Source organism: Sinocyclocheilus anshuiensis, unplaced genomic scaffold (genome assembly GCF_001515605.1).
Source record: "Sinocyclocheilus anshuiensis isolate Anshui unplaced genomic scaffold, SAMN03320099.WGS_v1.1 scaffold710, whole genome shotgun sequence".
NCBI classification, from domain to species: Eukaryota; Metazoa; Chordata; class Actinopteri; order Cypriniformes; family Cyprinidae; genus Sinocyclocheilus; species Sinocyclocheilus anshuiensis.
The window spans coordinates 785,040-808,826 of NW_015544201.1; the positions used below are offsets into that span (position 1 = coordinate 785,040).

The window sequence follows — 23,787 nt, forward strand, 5'->3', positions numbered from 1 at the left end:
ACACACACACACACACACACACACACACACACATATATATATATATATTTATTTATACTTAAGGTACAAAATGAACACCCTCTGAGCACCAAGTACAAATAAAAGCTGTCTTTTGTGCATATTAATTTTGGATCTTGGAATTGTTACGACCAGAAAAGATCATCAGTACTTGAAGTATAACAAACTCCAGCATGTCTTTGAGCAGTTGCAAAGCTTTTATATCAGTGTCATAATTCATATCAGTAAGGTAGTAAGTGTTAATTGCAGCTTAAATGTGCACTTATTGCACTCTACAACCCGAGCGTAATGACCAGCATGACTACTGGAATTTTAAATTATGCAGGATTTTGCAGTCTGATTATCCATTCCTATCAGACAGACTTTATTTAAATGAGAGTTCATGGCACATGATAATGAGGGTACGCCTGCTGACTCTGGCTAATTAAACTGTGCGGGGCTCTGGGTCCCATATGTCAGGTCTCAGAGTATAAGTTACCCTTTTCACTCGTCCAGGATCACCTACCTGAATACAAGTCCCAATCTAACCATGGTAAGAGAGCAGGGCAAGAGATTCCATACTTCCTGGGAAATAGCGATTACTCCATTTTTAATAATCTGATACCAGCTGGTTTATGTATTTACATGACCTGTTCAAGCAATTCAGAAGCACGTTTGGTTTGTAGATCAATACACATGATTCTTGAGTCTAAGCCTTTGCCTGTCAAGCTTGTTGACGAAGAGCTGGTTTCTCCTTGACCTGTAGAACATGAATCTCTCAGAGTGACCTTCCTAACCCTCCCCCAACCCTCTTCCTCTTCAGTGGCAAAGGTGGATGGTGAGATGCCTCCTTCTCCAGCCTCCTCTCACCACAGCAGCACACAGGCCCCGTCTTTGACCGAGGAGAAGCGCACGCCGCAGGGCAGCCAGAACTCCCTCAACACGGTCAGCTCCGGGTCAGGCTCCACCAGCGGCATTGGCAGCGGAGGCGGGGGCGGCAGCAACAACACGGTGGTCCCCAATGCCATCCAGCCCTACGATGTGGAGATCCAACGTGGAGAGAATGAGGGGTTCGGATTTGTCATTGTGTCATCAGTGTCAAGGCCTGAAGCGGGCACCACTTTCGGTAAGATTGCTGGGATAGTTTTGTGATTGAATGGATTGTTTTTTTTATTGAATAATTAATTCATGTAATGTTATTTAATTAATTACATTTAACTATTGATATTTTTTAGTCTACATTTATATTAAATAAACAGAATGGACCCTTTTCACATTTCCGTGGGTTCTCAGAGGTCGTAAAACTTTTATAAGGGTAAACGGAAACGACAAAATATATTATTTTTTGCATTCCAATTGGCGCCAATAGCAAAAGAAAAATCCATGACAGCGTTTCTATGTCTTTCCAAAGGAGGAAAAAATATTAAGACATTGATTATGTTGATCAGAAGAAAGTAAGTGTCAAATCTCAGCCGTTGTATGAGAAACATTCATGCAGCAGCGTTAACCAGTTTTTTTCTGTAATTTATTACCAGGCTAATAAAACATAAAGTATAGTGTAAATGAACATTACATTTTTAAAAACAATTTTAAATATAAAAATCTTTGCTAGATTTACAATGTTAATAACTGTGGAAACGCATAATCACAGTCTGTAAAAAGGGTCCATTCTGCAGGGGTTCCCCCCCTCCCACAAATCAGCACATAAAATTGTGAGTCTGCAGATTTCATCTATCAATTTAGTAAAAAAGTTTTTCTGTAGCTCAGTTGGTGGAATATGGCACTAGCATCACCAGCGTTTTGAGTTTGATCCCAGAAAACACTTAAAATTCCAAAATGTATGACTTGAAAGCACTGTAAATCACTTTGGATAAAATTGTCTGTCAAATGCATAAATGAGAAAAAGGAAAGTAATCCCATATTTGCATATTCACTTCTTTTATATTATAAAAAGAGAAAATGACTGAGAGATTCACATTCTTCTGGGAGCTCTTTGCCTCTGAATGGCACTTTGGTTGTGGATTTCAGTTTTTGGTGGGTGTGGGTTCTTCGTATTCTACTTATGCCAATCTGCATGTCCTGTGTTTTTCTTATTGCGAAAGGCAGTGTGTTTGCAATGTCTGCCTGAAGCAGGGGTCGATGTCCACCCTCTGTGCGGGGCTCTATTTCTGCTCTACTTCCCAAAGCCAGACACGTCTACATTACACAAGATGGCTGTTGAGTTAGTGAAACAGCATTTAGGTTATCCAAATCTCACCATTTAATCTTAGCAGTTGCCAGCAGCACTTTCTATCAGTATTTTTAAACAATTGTAATTGATAGAGAGATCAAGTTAGAAAAAAAGCAAATCAAGTATGACATCCCATGTTTACAGACTCAGATCCTTCTTCACCATGTTCATCAGAACGCTCCCACTCTTTAAACTCACAATAGTGCCGTTGGCAGCCTTCACATAAACGTATCCTGTATCCAGCAGGCTCGGTGATTGCTCCACGTGGGAGTTTTGTTCAGAGCTTTATGACGGAAGAGCGGAATGACAGATCCGTGTTTGAGAGGAATAAAAGCGAGGGAGCAGTGCTTGGCACTCGTTTACTCCAGTGATGAAACGCAACTCTGTGCCAGAGTCACTGTGAACGAGGACCTCAGAGCATAAACAGAGCTCAGTCATTAGTATTACAATCAAACAACAAATCATCTTCATAGCTTCATAGCAGTGTGACAAGCCTGACAGATTGACTGAATATTTTATAGTTGTACTAAAATGCCATCACAGCATTTAGATTGATCAAAAATGCACATTTTGCAGGCTATGACAACTAAAAATTGGTTGGCTGAAAGGACAGATATATATATAAAAAAACAAGACTTTTAAAAAGGATGCTGAGCCCTGATTCATCACATGAAAAGTGTTTTCATTTAGGGGCTGTTCATAAATAACGTTTTTGCATTTCCATTGTTTTCTGGTTATAAAAACACAGTGTTCATGTTAAAAATTGGTCTTTTAAAACTTGCCCTAAAACAGGCAAAGAAATGAGTCAGGAGGGCAGAAAACTAGCCCATCAGAGAGATTGTCTGACTGGAAAACATTTTATGCATTTGCAAATTTTTGAATGGAGGACATGTGGTTAAATTCAGCAAAATGACAGAAATTAGCAAAAATAGCTAACAGCACCTTTAGTGCCACCACAAAGCACAAACTTGAATAATCGTAATATTATCTAGTCATTTTCATCAGAAAACTAGCCAATCAGACTGGAAAACAGTTTGTTTGCAAACTTTTCTGGATTCTGAAGGGAGGGAGTGTGGTAGAACTCCGCAAAATGGCAGAAATGAGCTAAAAGGCTAACGGCATCTTTAGCATAATGCTAAAGGGAACCACAAAGTGCAAACTTGAATAATCTTAATGATACCCAGTCATTTTTCATAATTCATTGCATAGGCAGAGTTACAGCACAGTGCAGTTCTCTAAGGGAATTTCAAGAGTTTACACCTTTTTTTATGTAATGAATAATTCAAAAGCGATGGTGATTATTCACAGGATCTGAAGAGTGCTACAGAAATTATGCTTAGGGTGATCTACTGTAGCATGCAAATGCTTTTTAATAGTGCCAAATTCAGCAGATTCCCTATGTCCGTTCTTGCTGCTGACCCCCACCCCCTTGGCTGTCCATGCAGTAACTGGGCATTCTTTGAAAATGTTGGCACTTTGGCTTGGTGGCTTGGTGTATTAACCCCTACACATTCTCTCTTTCCTTTTTCTCTCTTTCTGTTTCCTTTTCTCCATCCCCACCAAAAAAAAAAACATAACCATCTTAATTAAAACTCATACATGCTCAATCACTGTTGGCCAAAAGCTGGAAACGCATGTGTGGCAATGCCTCATAAAATAGGTCGCATCATCGAGGGAAGCCCAGCTGACCGCTGTGGGAAACTAAAAGTCGGAGACCGGATCCTGGCTGTAAACAGCTGCTCCATCACCAATAAGTCCCACTCGGATATCGTCAACCTGATCAAAGAGGCTGGAAACACGGTGACGCTGCGGATCATTCCAGGAGACGGTCAGTTCCTCTCTCTCATTCTCTTTCCCTTCACTCAAGCAGCATAGCTGGGGTGAGAACATATTGATGCATGTGGGTGTGTGTAATATGTGTAATAGCACGGCTTCTTAGCATACTGCTCTCGTGAGCCTCACAGTAATAATGTAGACGATACATTCAGCATTATTAGAAGAAGAATAATGAACAGGAACCTGTGACGGGATCAACACAATAAATATTCAACACGCTTTTATAACCTTAGAGGCAGAACGCCTTCATATTGTGAAGTAATTGTTGTAATAATGACAGATGGCACACCAACAAGGTTGATCGGGGAACAAAGTTGTGCGGAAGCACATTTAAATGTTTCCCCAGAGATTTTAGTGGCAAGTGTTTTTTTAAATGAAAGTTTTAAGAAAAATTGCATCTTTGCAAATTAAGTCAAAACTGAACACTAGTTTTTGTTATTTATTTGTCCAAAAATCTGTTTATGTATTTATAGAATAATATATATATCCTTAGAAAGTAAAATGTAGTTATTTATAGAATTTCTTTTTCTATTTTTATATATAGTACTATTCCGCCCTCCTAATTGTTGTGCTTTGTAAGTTGCACAGTTGAATTAAAAAGGTGTTTATTTAAAGTGACAGACACACATTCACGTCTAAATTTGCTATTCTGCAAATCATCTACCTATTCAAGCATTCATTTTGCTTCATACTCTTATTTTTTTCCTTTAGATCAAAATGCCAGAGCTGTCTTTTTCCATACAACAAAAATACATGATGATAACTGGCTGGCAAATTCAATTTATTAAATTCAGTTTAGATTTTGAACCCAGGTCCCTTTTCATACAAAAAAAAAACCCTAGCCTCTGACCCATATCAATTAGCATTTTATTTTCTTTGATCAAGTCTCATCTCACCTACCAGGCGAGGCAGAACTGACACTAAAACACAGCTGAAACATAAGCGTTGGCCTATGGTATTACAGCACATGGTATATGCGTGCTTGTATGTGCCAGTGTGTCTATGCACTATATTGAGTGTTTTCCTCAGAGGGAAGGCGGCATGCAATAATGAGAAAGCTGTTTCCAGTGAAGTCTCGGCTCCACTCTAATACGTGATGCCAAATGCACTGCGGTCTGTCTGTGAGTTCTTCATACTCTTTAATCAGAAAGGAGGAGAGTGCTGGCATACTATGGGAATTTCCAAAATTGACAGACTGTGGGTGTGCACGTCTGGTTGTGTTTACAAGAAGGCGAAGACAGTTCGTTGTGGGTTTTTTTTTTTTTTTTTTTTTTACTTTACTGCAGTTAATAAACTGTAGTCTTTTGGTTTCTTTCTGGTTTCTGTGCTTAATTTATGCATAATTTTTCATTTGTGCATTTCTTGTGCTTTCTGAGTGGAGAAAAGAGGAATAAAAAAAGAGAAAACCATGAGATGAGGCAAGTCTGTTCCCAACAGAGTGATGGGGAAGGGCTATTTTAAGACGGTGGGATTCACGGGCTGTGCACTCATCAAAGTTCCCTCTCTATCCCACAGTGACTGCCCAGTGGGGCGGAATTAAAGCAGCTTTGAGCGCAAGCAACAGCAGCCCACATTTCATTGGTGACAGCTGACTTAAGAGTTAGGCTGATGCAGTCAAAGCAAATGATCCGTGATCAATTAAACTAATAGTTCACACAAAGATGGGCAAAAGGAGATGTTTTAAAGGATGTTCAAGCTGCTTAGAAATCATTCTAATATGCTTATTTGGTGCTCAAGATATGGTGCCCACATTTCTTATTATAACCAGTTTTAAAAACAGTTTTTGCTGCTTAATATTTTAATGGAAATTTGTGATGCAATACAATTCAAAAGTTTGGGGTAAGTAAGATTTTAAAAAAGAAAAGAAATTAATACATTTATTCAGCAAGAATTTGATCAAAATTGATCAAAAGTGAGAATAAAGATATTTATAATGTTACAAAAGATCTTTTTAAACTAAATGCTATTTTCCATTCACCAAAGGAAAAACAAAATGTATCATGGTTTCCACAAAATATTAAGCAGCAAAAACTGTTTATTAACAGTCTATTAGAATGATTTCTAAATCATCATGTGACACTGAAGATTGGAGTAATGACTGCTGAAAATTCAGCTTGGCCAACAAAGGAAAAAGTTACATTTTAAAATAAATATTTAGATAGAAAACATTTACTTTTAATTGTTATAATATTTCAAGAATATTACAGTCTTACTGTATGTTTGATCAAACGAATGCAGGCTTGATGAGCATAAGAGACTTCTTTGAAAAACATAAAAAATTGTGGTTATTTCAATCTTGTTCAAAAATGGAATCATTATTGACGATAAATCTGATATTCTTTTTCAAGTCTGAAATTGAATTCAAACTCACAAAGTGCAGCATTAACGTTCTTTAGAATATCTTTATTTATGTTCCATTGAAAAACCATAGAGATGTGAGGGGGAATAAATGGTAGAGAATATGCATCTATCCCTTCAACACAAGCTGTAGTAATTGTTAATGTGAGGGTAGATTGTTATATGTGATCACAGACGGAACAGAAGAGGGAAATTGAGTGTTTGGCTTTGCATGGTTTTTGGGCATTATGCTATAATGTAATCTGTGAGACGAAAGCTACAGCCAGAATGATGAATGTGCCGTTGTTCCTGCTGCCCAGCTGGAGTGTGCTTACACAGTGCACTAGTGCTGATGTTTTGATAAATGGAAAATGGGCCTCTGATACTTGGTCCACAGGGTACACTTACACACTGCAGATGCATTATGGGTAATAATGTGGAGGCTTCTTTATCTTCCTTAACATTTGTGATGTTCCTCCTCCCGCAGAGTCCTCCAATGCATCACTGCTGACCAACGCTGAGAAGATTGCAACCATAACTACCACACACACACCTCAACAGCAAACTGCACCTGAGCCAAGGTACACTGAACTCAACAACACCCGCACATTACAGCCATACTGAGTTGGATTAAAAGAGGAGTTGGAAGTTATTTAATTCATGTCATATTTTTAATGGTTGCTCATTATTTATTTAGGAAAGAAAATCACATCAGACCATTCCATTAAAAATGTGAAGTGGCTCCAAAATGTATTTGGACATTTAAGTCGCACTTAAAAATGAAAACATTTCATTTCATAACAAAAAATCAAACCAGGTGGTATCTCTAGTTGATACTAGAGCTTTTTACTGGTTTCAAAATGATTTTGGAAAAACAAATTATATCTTTATTCAGCAGGAAAAGTAAAAGTAAAGACATTTATAATCTTGCAAAATATTTGTATTTAAAAATAAATAAACAACTTTCTATACATCAGAGAATCCTGAAAAACTGTATCATGTTTTCCACAAAAATGTTAGCAGCACAATATTGATAATAATAAGAAATGTATCTTGAGCTGCAAATCAGCATATTAGAATTGTTATGAAGGAAACTGAAGACTGGAGTAATGGCTGCTGAAAATTCAGCTTTGCCATCACAGGAATGAATTATATATTAAATATTGAATATTTCAATATTTTTATAATAAATGTTATTAAAATTTCACAATATTACTGTTGTTACTGTGTTTTAACAAATGCAGCCTTTGTGAGCACGAACTACTTCTTTACGCAGTGACATTTAGACATTTTTAAATCTTTTTTGGGGCTGCTATATGTCAGTGCTCATAATTTTACAAAAGTTTTGTCTCTGTCTTTTTCCCCAGAAACAACACCAAACCAAAACAGGAGTCTTTTGAGTTCAAAGCCCCACAAGCACCACCTCCTCCAGCTCCAACACAGCCTTCAAATCAGGTACATCGCTGACTCCATTCCTCACACTGCCATCTGCTTTAGATGTTTGGTCCTCTGAGAGGGGGCATGCCAGTAGTTGGACAAACTGTCAAAAACAAAACAAGGCAAAATGTTTGAAACACCAAAGCAAATTTGTGAAACACACATTATGACTCATTTTACACTTGAGCTTCCCTGATTCTAAGGTGGTTATTGAACGTTTAATGTGTTGGTACCTCGTGAAGGCCCTGTCCAGCCCTTCCCTCCCTACCTAAAATACCATCAGAGTCAGATCAATTATTTAAGCTATTCCTCTGATGCTTCTGCTGTCAAGTATATGTGACTTTCCTGCAGGTGGCTTTCATTTCCTATGCTGAAATGGGAGCTTAGATGAAAAATAAATACACTATTATAGATTCATCACTGACCTTGGCCTGTATTTGTTTGTGTTTTAGGATGCTGAGTTTTACTCTGTTGATCTGGAGAGGGACAATAAAGGCTTTGGTTTCAGCCTTAGAGGGGGTCGAGAGTACAACATGGACCTGTATGTGCTGAGACTAGCAGAGGATGGAGCAGCCGTGCGAAACGGAAAGATGAGGGTATGTGCAGCTATAAATCAGGACACACATGTTAGGATTTAATCATACTTAAGAATTTGAAACTGAGTGATCTGGACTTATTCATTATATCACCTAAAAGGATTGCCCAAGGATTAGTTATGATAGGTAGCTATTATTTATATGAGTGGTCTTAAGCTGTTGATTTAATTATTAGTTAAATATAACTAATATACTTATTATTATATTATATTATATTATATTATATTATATTATATTATATTATCCTCCTGAGTGATCTGGCTATTATATTCATTATATCACCTAAATGGATGCCCCAAAATTAGTTGTTTATTAAAATTCTTTATTCATTAATTCATTAATTAAAATGTTGATAATTTGCTCTCCTGACTATGCATGATTAAACAGTTAGTTGCATTTTATTATTTGCTTTCAACATTGTTTCTGCTGTCCTCCGTCAGAACGACCCACAACAAATTCTATAATCAGAGTATCACCATAGTTATCTTAAGTGTTCTTAAACTGTAGGTTTTTAATTAAATAAGATTAGAGAAATTAGCTGTCTGTTAGCATCAATGCTAACAAATGAAATGCAGAGCCTCCATGCTAAACTCTGCAAGTTAGATGAGAGGATAGTAGTGCAGGGACTCTGCGAAGTGCAGCGAGTTGTCAGCCAAAGACCCATTTTTGTGGAAATGGGTATTCCCTTGATGATAAGCTCTGACAGCTAACCAGAGACAGAGAAGAAAATAGAACAAAGGAAATTCTACCTTCTTCTTCATCTTTAGCTTTCTCTGTGCATGACGATGTTTACTGGATGTCACTGCTAAATATAGGTTCCACTGCCTTATTTTTATGCTCTCCATGTCCTCTCTCTCTCTCTCTCTCTCTCTCTCTCTCTCTCTCTAGGTTGGAGATGAGATCCTGGAGATCAATGGGGAGAGCACCAAGGGTATGAAGCACGCCCGTGCCATTGAACTGATCAAAAACGGTGGCCGAAAAGTCCACCTGGTCCTAAGGAGAGGGGACGGCTCTGTGCCAGAATATGGTGGGTCAATCTACGAGAACATCCCCTTCTCCCCTGTCTTCACCCCTTGAGGAGTTCCCCCACAGGGGTCGGCAACACCACCACCTCTTCTTTTCTGCACACTGGCCCTCTCCTCTGACTTCCTCCTGGGTGATGGGCCTTCCACTTGCTGCTGTTGCCCCCCTTGCCTCTGTGCAGTGGGCTAGCCTAGGGACTATGGGACATGTGGCTTTTGGGTGGTGGTTGTGGCACATGCTTTTCATAATACTTCACAAGAATAAAAAAAAAACACAAAGCGAGGAAGCAGAAATATTAACGTTTCTAAAACTGGATATACGTTTATTATTTTTCAGAGGGAAAAAAAATATGATAAACTCTGTCATGCCCTCCACTGAGGTGGCATGACCATGTCAGTGAGTTGTAACATATTTATGATATTTATTGAAGGTGAATGTAAGCTACTGAGAAGGGTCTTTAAGGAGACTTCATGACTACAACGCATTCTGGTATCATTAGCCATTTCGGTAAACACTCACTATACTGTATTCTACATATTCACAGATCTTTTTGCATGTTGTACATGTCAACTGCTTCTTTGCGAACTTTGCAGATGTTTTTTTCTTAAACTGCACATTCCATTATCGATTTTTTTTTTGTATTCAACGGATTGTTATCGGACGTTACATCCTTTCATTTACAGACAGAAAGCAACTCACTTATTGAGCATAATGTCAGTGCCGCATGATGTCAGTGAATATCTAAATGTGTTTTTTTTTCTTGTCAATTTCCATAATATTTATGGAAAATTCATGTACTAATTTGCAACAGTTATTTTTGATGCTTTTGTTTTCGGTCTTGACCGTTTAAAGATGCTCATTCATGTATTTTGTCAAGTTCAGAATGTTATATAATGTGTCCTTTCCTGCACCAACATGATATCTCTGTGAGGTTGTATATTTTTATACCATTTTGTACTTGTTTTTCTCATTTTTCTCTTCCACGTCTCACCACTTTTGTTTTTCTTTCTGTTTGCAATGTAAACTGCTTCATATGGTGTGTGTGTTTGTGCACATAAGCTTGTTCCGGCATCCACATCTCACTTTCTTTGGGTTGATTTGCTGCTGGGTGAGGATGTGTGCACACGTGTGGGTACGTGTGTGTGCGCGTGTGTGTGTGTGCGCGCGTTTGGTTCCAGCTCTCTCTGTTACTGTTGATTTTTCACTCAAGGGTGGAGGCGTTTTATGGACAATCTCTTATCTTTGACTAATTGATAAAATAAACACTGTTTCCATTGCAAAAGAGCATAACTCTCTCACGACTGTTGTTTAAGGGATCTAAATACTCTGCTTCTCTCTCTTCTTTTTTTATCTATCCTTTTCTGTTGTTCTGGGCTCTTCCTTCCACCCCTAGTGATGGTTGCTCCCCAAGTCGCTGCTTGTATGAGATCTGAAAAGACAGGAGAGCCTGCTTTCTACCAAAATCAGACCACGGTTTGTAGATCCCGTGTTCCGTCTCATCACATATCTGGCAGTTTTCTGTGCTGTGGCTTCCACTCAACTGTACTGTCTCTTGCAAGTTCATTTACAAAGAATGCATTGCCAGTCCTGTGGCCATTCCTGACATTGTGACCTGAATGAGTGGGTTCATTCTTGCATTTAAAGTTCGCCGACATCCCCAAAGATGAATTGTTAAACCTCATCAGTGAATGCAATTTTTTTTAAGTGGGTGTTGTTTATTTTTTTGTCATGCGTTTCTTTTCTTTTTTTTTCGTCATCGTTTGCCACCCACCAAAGCCATTAACTGCTACAGGTAAAACTTCTTTGACTCTTTGGATCCTTGTCTATCTTCAGCATGTTAGGTTTCTCTCATAAAAAAAAAAAAAGAAAATATGTAGCTCAAAAGTGCTTCTACAATGTAGAATGTTAGTTTTGACCTCAGATAAGAGTCGTGGGAACAGAAAGGTTTGCCTGCAAGTTTTGCCTCAGGTTTGTTACATCCATTTTTCTAATCACACAGACATGCCTATCTCAAACCAGTCCATTATGTTTGGATATTTAAACATTTGAAACAGCATTTTAAAAGCATCAGTTGCATGAGTTCATTATTTGCATCAGCACTAAAACTGTTCTTAATGGTTGCTTAGTGTAGGAACAGAATCAATAAGTACGTTAACATGCACAGTTACAACATATTTTTGCACAGTCAAACTCCAGTCATCATTTGTCTAAGTATATGGCAAATATTTGAAATACTAAAAAAAGGTCACACAGCACCTCTGCCTTTCGAAGCGCAATGCCAAGTCTCTGCCAGTCATTCACTTTTCTGTGAAATCTGTCAAGTCTGACTGACCAAAATCTGCAGATTGGCTTTGACATTAATCAACAAGCTTCGACTCCTCCAGCCTGAAAAAAAATCTGGACAAAAGTCATGTAGTGGATTCCAGTCTTGACTGTTGTTTTAGTCTGACTGACGTCAGTGCATGTAAACGTATTTAATGGGGGCAAGGCAGTCTAGTCATGGTAACAGCTTAACCAATAAGAGCTTTGAAAATTTAATAATAATAAAGACACATTCACAATCCATTACAAACATGATACATGTTCAGGCAGTATGTGACAACTGAGTTCACCCATAATTACTCATATCTTACAGACGGCATCAACGACGGCAACGGCCTCGGCGCCGGTGCACAAACTGTTTCGGAAGTGAACACAGCTCCTCCCGAAAGTCGGCCCCACCCACCATCGGAGTCCAGCTATCCACCAGACCTTCACAAATCATCACGAAATGACGACAGGAGGGCACAGGAGTCGGGTCAACGGGAGCACGGCCACCGGTCAAACCACCACCACAACAACCACAGACACCGCTCCCCTGAAAAGAAGAACAAGAGCAAGGGGCACAGCAAGGACAGTGGAGCCTCAAAGCCTCACAAGAGGAAGGGCGACAAGAAGAGGTCCCGCACGGATGACTCACACCACCACCACCACACTCACAACCAGAACCACCATCACCACCGGAGGCACCGCTCCCCAGAGAGGCGCAGAGCTCGGAGCGCCGAGAACACCTTGGACAGTCGATACGACCAGAGACACGGTCGCTCACCGGATAGACGCCATCATCGCCACTCTTCTCCTCGCAGACACAGTTCACCTCAGCGTTCACCCCACCGATCAGGTTATCGCCGCAGTTCTCCTTACCGCCGTAGATCCCCCTACCATTCCCCTCAACGATCCAGATACCAGTCTCCCTCGAGGCGTCCTACAGCTTCCTCAAATAAACCCTACAACGGTGAGTTGGACAGGGGGCTGGATGTGACCTTAAAAGAACCTCCTCCTCCGAAACCTCCATCCCGATCCGAGAGCATTCCTCATTTGGCGGCATCCCTGGACCAGCTCGATCTGGAAGACACCCTTCCAAGAGAGCCGCCCAGCTACGTTGACAATCTTTCCCCTATGGACCGAGCCTATCGCGACTCAACCCTTTTCCGCGGGACTTCTCGCATCGACACCCTTCCCCGTGTTGGGACGCCCGACTCAGATTCAGCCTTTCAGAACTACAACTCGTTATTAAGGGGCCGCTCCCAAGTGAGAAGTGGTGGCAGACAGGACGGATACCGTCGAGACGAGTCTCCGGTTTCAAACTCGTACCGGACGAGGAGTCTAGGTCGAGACCTGTCTCCCATCAGAGGTTACCGCGATGAGGATGAAGAGGATGTCGGATCTCAGCTGAGTGAGTATTATAGCACGCTCAGATCCAATTACAGTAGCGCTAACAACAATGTACCTGAGCCGAGGAGGAAGGCCTACAAAGACAGCCCCAAAGACCTCAGCATCTGATGGGTCGGCTAGGAAGGACACCATTCCCAGAACCCACTGTCCACACAAGCCTTCATCCAAGGACTGCGCAGAACCTGAATACTAAATTATTGATTTGAAATCTGGTGTTTTCTCATGGTTGAACCTCTTTACAACTCTCAACAGCAGAAGAATGAGTTTGTTTCTTTCCATCGAAGTGTCATTTTGGTTTCTTTTATTACCCTTTTTATAAATCTGCTAGCAGTTCTACAGAGTTTGACAACTATGTATAAAGAAAACGATTATGTGCCTAACAGTACCATTCTTGGTGTTTTCTTTTTTCTTTTTCTTTTGTTTTGTTTTCCAAAGGACAGCCTTTTGGACTACTGTCTGATTATGAAAACTTCTGTTACAGAGAGCCCTCTCATGCACCGAGCAGCTCAGTCAACGTGGTGCTCAGACATATACTGTGCATGTCTTTACACTTTCAATGTCTTTTCTCTCTTTTATTTTCTTTCTCTTCCCCAGTGCCACTGTTTTTTAGACATTTGACCAGAGTATAGCACAAGCCTGCATTCGTTTGTATATTTTTGACAGTTTGCAGTGTGTACATTCAGAGGTGATCATTTTAAAAGAATGAAGAGATAATGAAATAAAAACTATGATGATAATGTTCAAAAAATAAAAACAGTATATATATACACATTTTGATGGTCTTTCTTATGATTCTCAAGCTTTCCACAAAAAAGGAAATAGGCTAGTTAGTGGGTCAAGCAGAGGATAACTTGGACTGCGATATTTATTCACGATGGATGCATGTGGGAGGTAGCGACTGTGTTTAACTGCACTATAGGTTCTTCTCTAACACTTTGCCAACATGTCTGGAAAATAAAGAGGAGGAGAGAACAAAGACTTCTTTATCTTCTTGGCAGTTCAAAAGGTGAAGGAAAAGAGATTCAATACACTACCCACGGAGTCGACCGCTTTTTAAAAATCCAGTGAGAACTCCTTCTCTCAGGTTATCAGCTGAATAAGAGACTGAGCCTTTCTCTCTGGCTTAAAGAGAATGATTTGAATGCATAAAAAGTGAAGAGCATCAGGAGAACTTTGTTCTCTACAGCCGTAGTAGGGATAGAGTGGTAAGGGATCATAGGGAATTAGTATGTCTTCAATATTCACAACAACATGAAAATAAACATTACTGGCCAAGAAATGTGTTTTGAAGGCCTTTATGTATTTTTATTCAAATTTAAGCTAATTCTATGTTTGTACAACAAAATCTAGTGGTTAAAACTATTTAGTTAATGCTTGTACAATTTGGTCTATAGCAAAATATTTAAAAGGTAGAACACACGAAAAGGTGACTGTCCAGAAAAACAATGTGCGACTGAAAGCTCTCTAAAAAGGTAAAGTAGTTGATTCATTCCTGGAATGACATAGTGTTAGTTGAGCTACCTGGTGTGAATGGCTGTTATTTTGACCTCATTTTAGTCCCACTGCTGCATCCATTAATAGAAGGCCTACATTTTGGAGAATGAAAAAAGGATTGGAGTGACGTAAGCTATAGACACATTGCTTTCATAGCATGCGAAAGTATGCTGACTTCCCCACATCCATTTCTGAACAAAGAACATTGTGTCGTGCAATTGTGTCTGTCTGTCTATCTATCTATCTGTCTATCTATCTGTCTGTCTGTCTTGGCTAATATTTGTGCACTTCTTTTCTGTTTATGCAGGTTTGAATTTGTATTCTGCTGTACAGCAGGGGGAGGGTAGGAGGTTTCTGGGTTGCTTAGTTACCTCAAGGTCATTTTTACAGAGTTTCATAGGCATTTGTTTCCAGAGAGCATGGCGCAAAAACCTTAAAACAGTCAGTCAGTGTCATTGTGTTTGTCTTGAGGATTGCAGGAAACGAGAACAAAGACTTCTTTATCTTCTTGGCAGTTCAAAAGGTGAAGGAAAAGAGATTCAATACACTACCCACGGAGTCGACCGCTTTTTAAAAATCCAGTGAGAACTCCTTCTCTCAGGTTATCAGCTGAATAAGAGACTGAGCCTTTCTCTCTGGCTTAAAGAGAATGATTTGAATGCATAAAAAGTGAAGAGCATCAGGAGAACTTTGTTCTCTACAGCCGTAGTAGGGATAGAGTGGTAAGGGATCATAGGGAATTAGTATGTCTTCAATATTCACAACAACATGAAAATAAACATTACTGGCCAAGAAATGTGTTTTGAAGGCCTTTATGTATTTTTATTCAAATTTAAGCTAATTCTATGTTTGTACAACAAAATCTAGTGGTTAAAACTATTTAGTTAATGCTTGTACAATTTGGTCTATAGCAAAATATTTAAAAGGTAGAACACACGAAAAGGTGACTGTCCAGAAAAACAATGTGCGACTGAAAGCTCTCTAAAAAGGTAAAGTAGTTGATTCATTCCTGGAATGACATAGTGTTAGTTGAGCTACCTGGTGTGAATGGCTGTTATTTTGACCTCATTTTAGTCCCACTGCTGCATCCATTAATAGAAGGCCTACATTTTGGAGAATGAAAAAAGGATTGGAGTGACGTAAGCTATAGACACATTGCTTTCATAGCATGCGAAAGTATGCTGACTTCCCCACATCCATTTCTGAACAAAGAACATTGTGTCGTGCAATTGTGTCTGTCTGTCTATCTATCTATCTGTCTATCTATCTGTCTGTCTGTCTTGGCTAATATTTGTGCACTTCTTTTCTGTTTATGCAGGTTTGAATTTGTATTCTGCTGTACAGCAGGGGGAGGGTAGGAGGTTTCTGGGTTGCTTAGTTACCTCAAGGTCATTTTTACAGAGTTTCATAGGCATTTGTTTCCAGAGAGCATGGCGCAAAAACCTTAAAACAGTCAGTCAGTGTCATTGTGTTTGTCTTGAGGATTGCAGGAAACAGACATTTTTCATAGTTTTGTAATGAACTGTTCAAATTTGAAGTCTAGATTTCAGCAGATAAAGTGCAGTAAATAATATTAAGTATAAAACCTACATTGCCCTTTACATTTAATAAAAAAGTGGTTCTTTGATTAATTAATTGAACACTTTTATTTATCTCAGTCCTATTTAGCACACATTCTTTTGCAGCTGGTATAAGGTAACACTGAGAATAAATTGTTGCAACAATCAATGTTCAGCTATAATGTTACTTACACTTAATATATTGGTGCTATGTAGCAGTTTTATTTCTTCTGCTCAAATTCATGAAACTACATTATACTAAATGAAACTAAATTATACAGTTTTAATATATTTTAAAATGTAATTTATTTGTGTGATGGCAAAGGTGAATTTTCAGCAGCCATTACTCCAGTCTTCATTGGCACACAATCCTTCAGAAATCATTCTAATGATGATTTGCAGATCAAGAAACATTCTTATTATTATCAGTGTTAAAACAGTCGTGCTGCTTAATATTTTTTGTAGAAACCGTGATATATTTTTTGAGGATTCTTTGATGGATAGAAAGTTTATTTGAAATAGCATTCTTTTCTAACATTGTAAAAATCTTTACTGTCACTTTTGAGCAATTTTTAATGAAGAATTTTTTTCTTAAAAACTTAAAAATCAAATCTGTCCCCAAATATATATACAATCCGAAGTATGAATATAATTTATAAAATCAGGATTTGAACCTCTTGCAGACTAAATTGACAGAGTTGGAAGTAGCAGTACAGTAGTAGAAAAGTGCTGTTCTTGTATAATAATTATATTCATAATGGTAACACTTTCAATGAAGCCTGTATTTATAAAACATTATAAGAGTATTCTTAAGGCATTATAATGAATGCATATCAAAAAAACGTATAATATGTTGTATCATCTCATGAGTATGCAACAGTTAACAGTTGCAACATCATAACAACAGTTTTAATGCTTTATAATATTTACTTATTTGTGGTTATAGCTTTTTAAGATTATGATGATTTATAATACACAATGAACACAATGCATCCACTTAACTTACAATGGATTATATTTCCCATAGTTATAATGTATTATAAGTCTCATCTTGCCATTGTTAACTTGTTATTTTACTTAAAGCAGACAAAGACCACTTATAAATAATAACAATAACAATGACAACAACAATAATGATAATAAAATAATATTTTTCAGATATCTGATCAGATGAATGTGTAATATGGCACATTTGATTTGAACTATATTTATTGTAATATCAGTAAGGTAGTAAGATACTGTACAGATCTTATATAAATAATGTCAAGATATGAGACTTATAATCCATTATAAATGAAGTGGATTTAACGTGGTGTTTAGTGCATTATAAATAATCATACTCATAAAAATTATAACCACAAATAAGTACGTTTTAGAATGCATTATAATTGTTATGATTATATATGAGATGAAACAACATATTATACTTTTTTTTTATAATACATTATGCATTTATTACAATGCCTTAAGAATACCTTTATAATGTCTTATAAAAATGGGCTTCATAGAAAGTGTCACCATAATGATAATAATAATAATAATTGCTCATACAGATAATTATGTATTCCCATCCACAGTCTGAGCTGTACTGAAATGTCTGTCCACTGAAATATTAGTATACAATTCTATCTGCCATGCCAGAATTTTCCATATGTCCTTACAGGGATATAGCTTTCATAGGTTGCAGGCAGCTGAGCTGTATATTCTGCAAATAGCCTAGAGCATGACTCTCAGGCAGAAGATTCAGAGCTGGGGACAGATGAGGTCTCTGTCTTGGACTTCGAGGTGGAAGTTCCTTCCTCCTCATCCTGGAAAGGATCTTTTCCACAGCACAGTATTAACATCATGGAGTGACGGAACTGCTTATTCATGAAGACATAAATGAGCGGGTTATAGAGCGCTGAGCTCTTGGCGAAAAATGCCGGGATGGTCATAAAAATGGGACTGAACTGACTCCCCTGGTGGGTGAAGATATACCAGGCGACGCTGGCATAGGGGAGCCAACATATTAGGAAAGCGATGAGCATGAGGATTACCATTCGAGTAACTTCTCGCTCAGCCCTCTGGGTAGTCTCCGATTCTTGCTGCTGGGCAGCTGCGACCTTGACAGTGCAAAGCAGACGGCCGTAACAGAAAGAAATGATGGTGAGAGGAATTGAGAAATGCACGACGAACATGTAGATGACAAAAGACTCGTTCTCAGTCTCCGGATTCAACGTGTAATAGTCCACTCCACATGAACACTGCAGGCCCTCAGGGATGTAGCGGGACCATCCGATTAGAGGCGGTATGGCACATGAACAGGCCATTATCCAACTAAAAGCGACACCCAAGGTGGCGTGGAGTTGCGTGAAGCGAAATTTGGTGAAGGGCTTGCAGACGACCACCCACCTCTCAACAGCCAAGACAACCAGAGACCAGAGCGCAATCTCACCACCGAGAGTAGCAAAGAGACCCTCCAGATTGCAGCCGGCACGTCCTAGGACGAAATATCCATGTAGGGAGGTGTAGAAGGTAGTCGTGAATCCACCAAACACCATAAAGAGATCAGCCACAGCTAGGTTCAGAAGGATGTAGTTCAGGGGGGTTCGAAGCTTCTTGTTTTCAATGGTCACATACAATGTGAGGCCGTTGATGGGAATGCAGGTCATGATGAGGAAGAACATGTATGCAGCGACGCAGTAGAATGCCATCGGTGAGGCCAGGTAGAATTGCGGGTATTCATAAGGGCTGCGCACCACACCAGTCATATTGGACATCGGAACGTAAAAGTCTGGTCCCTCTGTGCCATTCATGATGATCGGTTTGTTTCTTCACCCCTCACTGTAGGTTTGTTTGGTCTGGGAAATTGAGCACACTCCGCTTGGGTGCCTTTAAAGGGCAGATTATAGATTAGCATATTTGACTGGTCAGCAGAATTGTGGTTCAGCCAATGCTTATCATAATCTCTGTCCTACACATACACACTCATGGTGTGATCAGGTTATGTGGATTGAATCTGTCTACATCAATTGGGTTAAACTGATCAGTTGGTGCAGAGAGCAGTGTATTCTGGTTTCTCAAATGACACATCTCACGTTGTCTCCTTATTTAGTACTTTTCATCTTTAAAACATCTATTTATAATTATCTCAAAGACAACTAAAGAGTGTAAGAGTAGACAAATTAACATGTACATGAACTTAAAAAATAAAAAAGACTTAAAATGTATATGTTTATATAAGGGGAAGTATTTTTTTTAATGTTCTGTTTGTGGTCCTGCTTCACCAGTTCACCAGTGTTAATCAGCTTTTTGATTTGATTTCCGTTTTATATCTAACAATTAGAGTTTGACCCTAGCCTTAAACCATCCACTTAATTTATCCACTTAAATTCAAAACACTCATAAAAAAAAATGTAGAACCCTGAAACTTGATATAGTAAGAGAGAACTTTTTCTTTGTCATTTTTTAAATTTATTATTATTTTACAGTTTTCTACTTTTCAAGATTGTATTTAACATATCTGCAGTTATTTAAGGAAACTGCATATTGCTATAGCATTTTTTAATTCTTTACCTTTTTTAGGAATCACATTTAGACAACTATGATGTAGTTAGTGTCTGATGTTTTATTTGTTGATTTCAACAAAATAACTGTATTAGCTTCTATTTGGTATTCAGCCCTGGAGAGGAAGGCTATAATTCAATATTTCTCTCAAAAAGAAATTCGAAATATACTTATATTTTTAAATGGGTTAATATCTTTTCCATGAAGAGACAGTGAAAACATGATGTCACGTCAACAGAAATGAAGAGATGAGACTGAAAAAAAGCTTAAATGTCAGGAGACAGCATGAGCCCTCTGTGCATTTCTTGTCAATAACTTCCCACGCGCCATCTTGTGGTGAATATCTGAAATGGCAGTTCCTCTACAACAGCAGTCCCATCAATTAAGTTAGTTAGGTAGTTAGTAACGAACATCCCTGATATCTAGCAACTTTACGTTGAAATCATCATGTTAAATATTGATTATAATGACTTATTATAAGTTCTGTCTTGTCAATTTATGCTACTTATGGCAACAGAAATTTGATGTATGATCAAAATAGGGGAGTTTTACAGACTACAGCTATGTTATATTTGGTGTAATAAGCTGTTTAAATGGAAAACAAAGGGGGCCTATAGACATCCTCCTTTGGCACAATGTAGACACGCCCTCTACTGCTGACACACAACCCTGCAAGAGTGTGAAGAAACCCTTCAACCCACCCACCAGTCTGTAAAGTTGACATGAACTCTATCATTATATAATTTATTTAGCATTGTCAGAATTGTTAACTGTATAATTGTACAGTATAATTGTTATAAACTCTAAATTGTATAATTCAACACTTTATTATGATTTCAAAGAAGGTCTCATTATAATATTATATTTTTGTTTTGTTTGCTTAGATTTACATTTACATTTACATTTAGTCATTTTGCAGACACTTTTATCCAAAGCGACTTACAATTGAGGGATACATAAAGCGATTCTTCTTAAAGAGGCAAACAGATACAGGAAGTGCCTGTAATACCAAGTTTCTAGACATTGTTCAAATAGGTACAAGCTAGAAAGAGAAGGAATAAATAAAGAGATAGAGTTTTATTTTTATTTTTTTATTTTTATGATGAAGTCAAGTAGCTTCGAAAGAGATGAGTTTTCAGCCTGTGATGCCCAGTGAAGAGAGGGCAGATGATGCCCTGATGATTGACAGTGTCAAAAGCAGCAGATAGATCCAGCAGGATAAGAACTGATGATTTAATTCATTATAATTTAATATGCTTTACTTAGTACTCATGTTTTATCCATTTTAATCCATTTCTATTTAGTTAAGTTTAAGCCTACAATTTTATATCTAATTCTTGATGAGAATTTATGCTCTTATATTCCAAATGCAGGTACACTAAAACTGCAGTATTGAAGTGTGAACCATTGCGCTTTATTTTAAAGCTGCACTTGCACATTTCTTTGAAATGAATGCAGTATTTTCTCAAACATCAATCCTTCACTCTCCAGGAGCTTTTGGAGGACTGGCTGCTAAATAGTGTTGGCTTCTTGGTTTTGACGAGAGATCTGGCCTGGGGAGTTGAATTTTTTTATTCCAGTATAGTGTATTCAATTATCTGTGCCTGTGATACAGAAAGCAGAGCTTCCTGTGTGTCTAAAACAGCACTCTTATCTCTCTCTCTCTCTCTGAGTCCTTTAGTGTTGGTTCTCTGGATCAAACTTACAGGACTGTATATTATTCTGTTATTAATACACCAGGATCAAACGCTTTTTGTGCTAACTGATGGTAACAGTCTGTTTCTTTGACACGTACTGGGTTGCCTCTAACCAAAGAAGGAGTTTTTTCTCAGGGCTTTTTTTTTTGGATACAGTGCATTTAAGTGTGCACCATCCATCCATCATTTGTTCCTGGTACTTCCGATTTTAATGACCTTTTTTAAAAATTATAAATTCGTCTGTTCAGAATGAAAAACATACAGGTTTCATTTTTGATTCCCCATACCATACACTTTAAAGTCTGGACTTCATAATGTGCTCTGGATTACTATTAATGTATTCTATTGCCATTAATGTAGATCTTTTGCCGATTGAATCTGATTCCTGAGAAATGTTTGCTTGTGTATGACACCATTTATGTTCCTTTTCATGGCAGACAGCTTTCCACTTCTTCCCGCTGAAATGTAATCCCAGAATATGATTCTGTCACACTTGATGGCCATACTAGTACTTTGGTGTCAGCCTGTATTTGGTTTCTGCCAGACATAACATTTGGCTTTCAGGTCAGTCTGAGTGTTGTCAGACTAAAATATTTTCTTTTGGGGTTTTAGGTTCCATCTCCCAAAGAGCAGTGTTGAAGAAACTACTGATGTCTAGATAGTCTCTCCAATTTTAGCCAGAGAGCGTTGAAACACTGTTAGTGTTGCAACTGACCTCTTGGTCTAGTTGCTCAGTTTGTCTGGGATGTTTCTTTCTGTTTTGCCACATTAGACCTCAAACACGTTCCTTAGCAGTTTTTAAGGTTTTCCAGGTTTTTGCATAATAAAATCTAGTGTCCACTTCAACTTCAAGTGATCAGTCTGCTTTGATGTTTGTTGATATTTTACATTTTAAAATCAATTTGATGCTTATTGCTTACATTATAGCTGGGCATTATCTGAACCAACATCTCTTGGTTTAATCTGACATTGTGTGCAGTGTTATTTTAGTATTTTGTAGGCCTGTATACTATTGTAGTATTAATATTTTTTCAATTAGTTTTCATTTTTATATTTAATAAAAATATAAATTTTATATATATATATATATATATATATATTTTTTTTTTTCTGTTTTCATTTTTTTGTTAAATTATAATTTTAATTACAGTTAATTGCCATTTCTAATCTTACTTAAAGTTTTTTCTTACATTTTATTTAAAATTATTTTTATTTGATCTTTATTTTAATTAACAAAATTAATTTTTAAAATAATTGTTCATTTTTAGTCATAGTTAACAATAACAACACTGACTGTATGTTAATAATAGGGGGTAAATATATTCTAAGGTCACTGTATAATATGTTATCAGAAAGATTATTTATCATTACTGAATCAAATTTGTGGTCACTGAAGGCTGAAAACTGTTAGCTAACCCAAATCTATTCTGTTTGATTTTTCCTATGTCTGTATCCTGTCACTTATTGTAAGATTGAAATGAGTGAAATTGTGAAATGAAATACTGTTCATGTTGTGATTGCAACATGGTGCTTGTGCTGCATAATCAGAAAGTAACAGCATGAGTTTGAGTCCAGAAAGTCAAAAAAGCACCATGTGGCAATGCACATGAGCAACACAATTGCGAATCAAACTGTTCTCTGCCAAGGAAAATACACAAATGAGACACCTACTGCTGGTGGGGCCTCAGTCGTATACAGCTGAGAAATACCACCATATCAGAAGCAGATTTACCCATTTTGAAACAGCAATCAATTCAAACCATATAACATCCATTTCTGTCAACATTGGTTTAGGCGAAAAGCAGGCCTAAATTGAATCTGCAGAATTATTGTGTAGTTTCTGCATAATGTATGCAAACATGGTAAAATCTGTTAAATGGAGCAGATTACACATCCACTGCCGTTCAAAAGTTTGAGCTTGGTGTTTTTTTTTAATGTTTTTGAGAGTCTTGCATACTCACCAAAACTGCATTAATTTGATCAAAAACACAGTAAATCAGTAATATTGTGGAAAATAACAGTTTTCTATTGCAATTTATTTTAAAATGTAATATATTCCTGTGATGGCAAAGCTGAATTTTCAGTCTTCAGTGTCACATGATCCTTCAGAAATCATTCTAATATGCCGATTTGGTAATCAAGTAACATTTCTTATTATTATCAATGTTGAAAACAGTTGTGCTGCTTAAGAGTTCAAGAGAAAAGCATTTATTTGAAATAGAAATCTTTTGTAAAAGTATAAATGTCTTTAATGTCACTTTTAATCAGTATAATGTATCCTTGCAGAATTAAGATATTAACTTAATAAAAAAAAAAAAATA

General features: G+C 37.7%; 2 protein-coding genes across 8 annotated transcripts in view; one reads left to right on the forward strand and one right to left on the reverse strand.

Moving 5' to 3' along the window:
* Nucleotides 1–13,655, forward strand: part of magi1b (membrane associated guanylate kinase, WW and PDZ domain containing 1b) — a 136,379-nt gene extending 122,724 nt beyond the window's left edge. For 4 of the 7 annotated variants that reach the window (XM_016497356.1, XM_016497357.1, XM_016497358.1 and 1 more), the window contains 7 exons: nt 821–1,123; nt 3,852–4,055; nt 6,888–6,981; nt 7,768–7,855; nt 8,290–8,433; nt 9,322–9,460; nt 12,092–13,655. In XM_016497356.1, coding sequence (XP_016352842.1) covers nt 821–1,123; nt 3,852–4,055; nt 6,888–6,981; nt 7,768–7,855; nt 8,290–8,433; nt 9,322–9,460; nt 12,092–13,278 — 2,159 coding nt within the window. In that variant the 3' untranslated portion in view covers nt 13,279–13,655. Of the gene's footprint in view, nt 1–820; nt 1,124–3,851; nt 4,056–6,887; nt 6,982–7,767; nt 7,856–8,289; nt 8,434–9,321; nt 9,461–10,849; nt 10,930–12,091 lie in introns of all 7 variants that reach the window. The other 3 variants (XM_016497363.1, XM_016497359.1, XM_016497361.1) reach the window with 3 other exon arrangements.
* Nucleotides 13,656–17,705: 4,050 nt separating this feature from the next.
* Nucleotides 17,706–19,086, reverse strand: rhol (rhodopsin, like). Its single transcript, XM_016497364.1, has one exon. It carries the CDS (start codon nt 19,016–19,018, stop codon nt 17,954–17,956), a length of 1,065 nt encoding a protein of 354 aa, XP_016352850.1. The 5' UTR covers nt 19,019–19,086; the 3' UTR covers nt 17,706–17,953.
* Nucleotides 19,087–23,787: the final 4,701 nt, after the last annotated feature.

Coding starts and splice junctions, on each gene's coding strand:
- rhol (XM_016497364.1), bottom strand. CDS start 19,018: ATGAATGGCACAGAGGGACCAGACTTTTACGTTCCGATGTCCAATATG.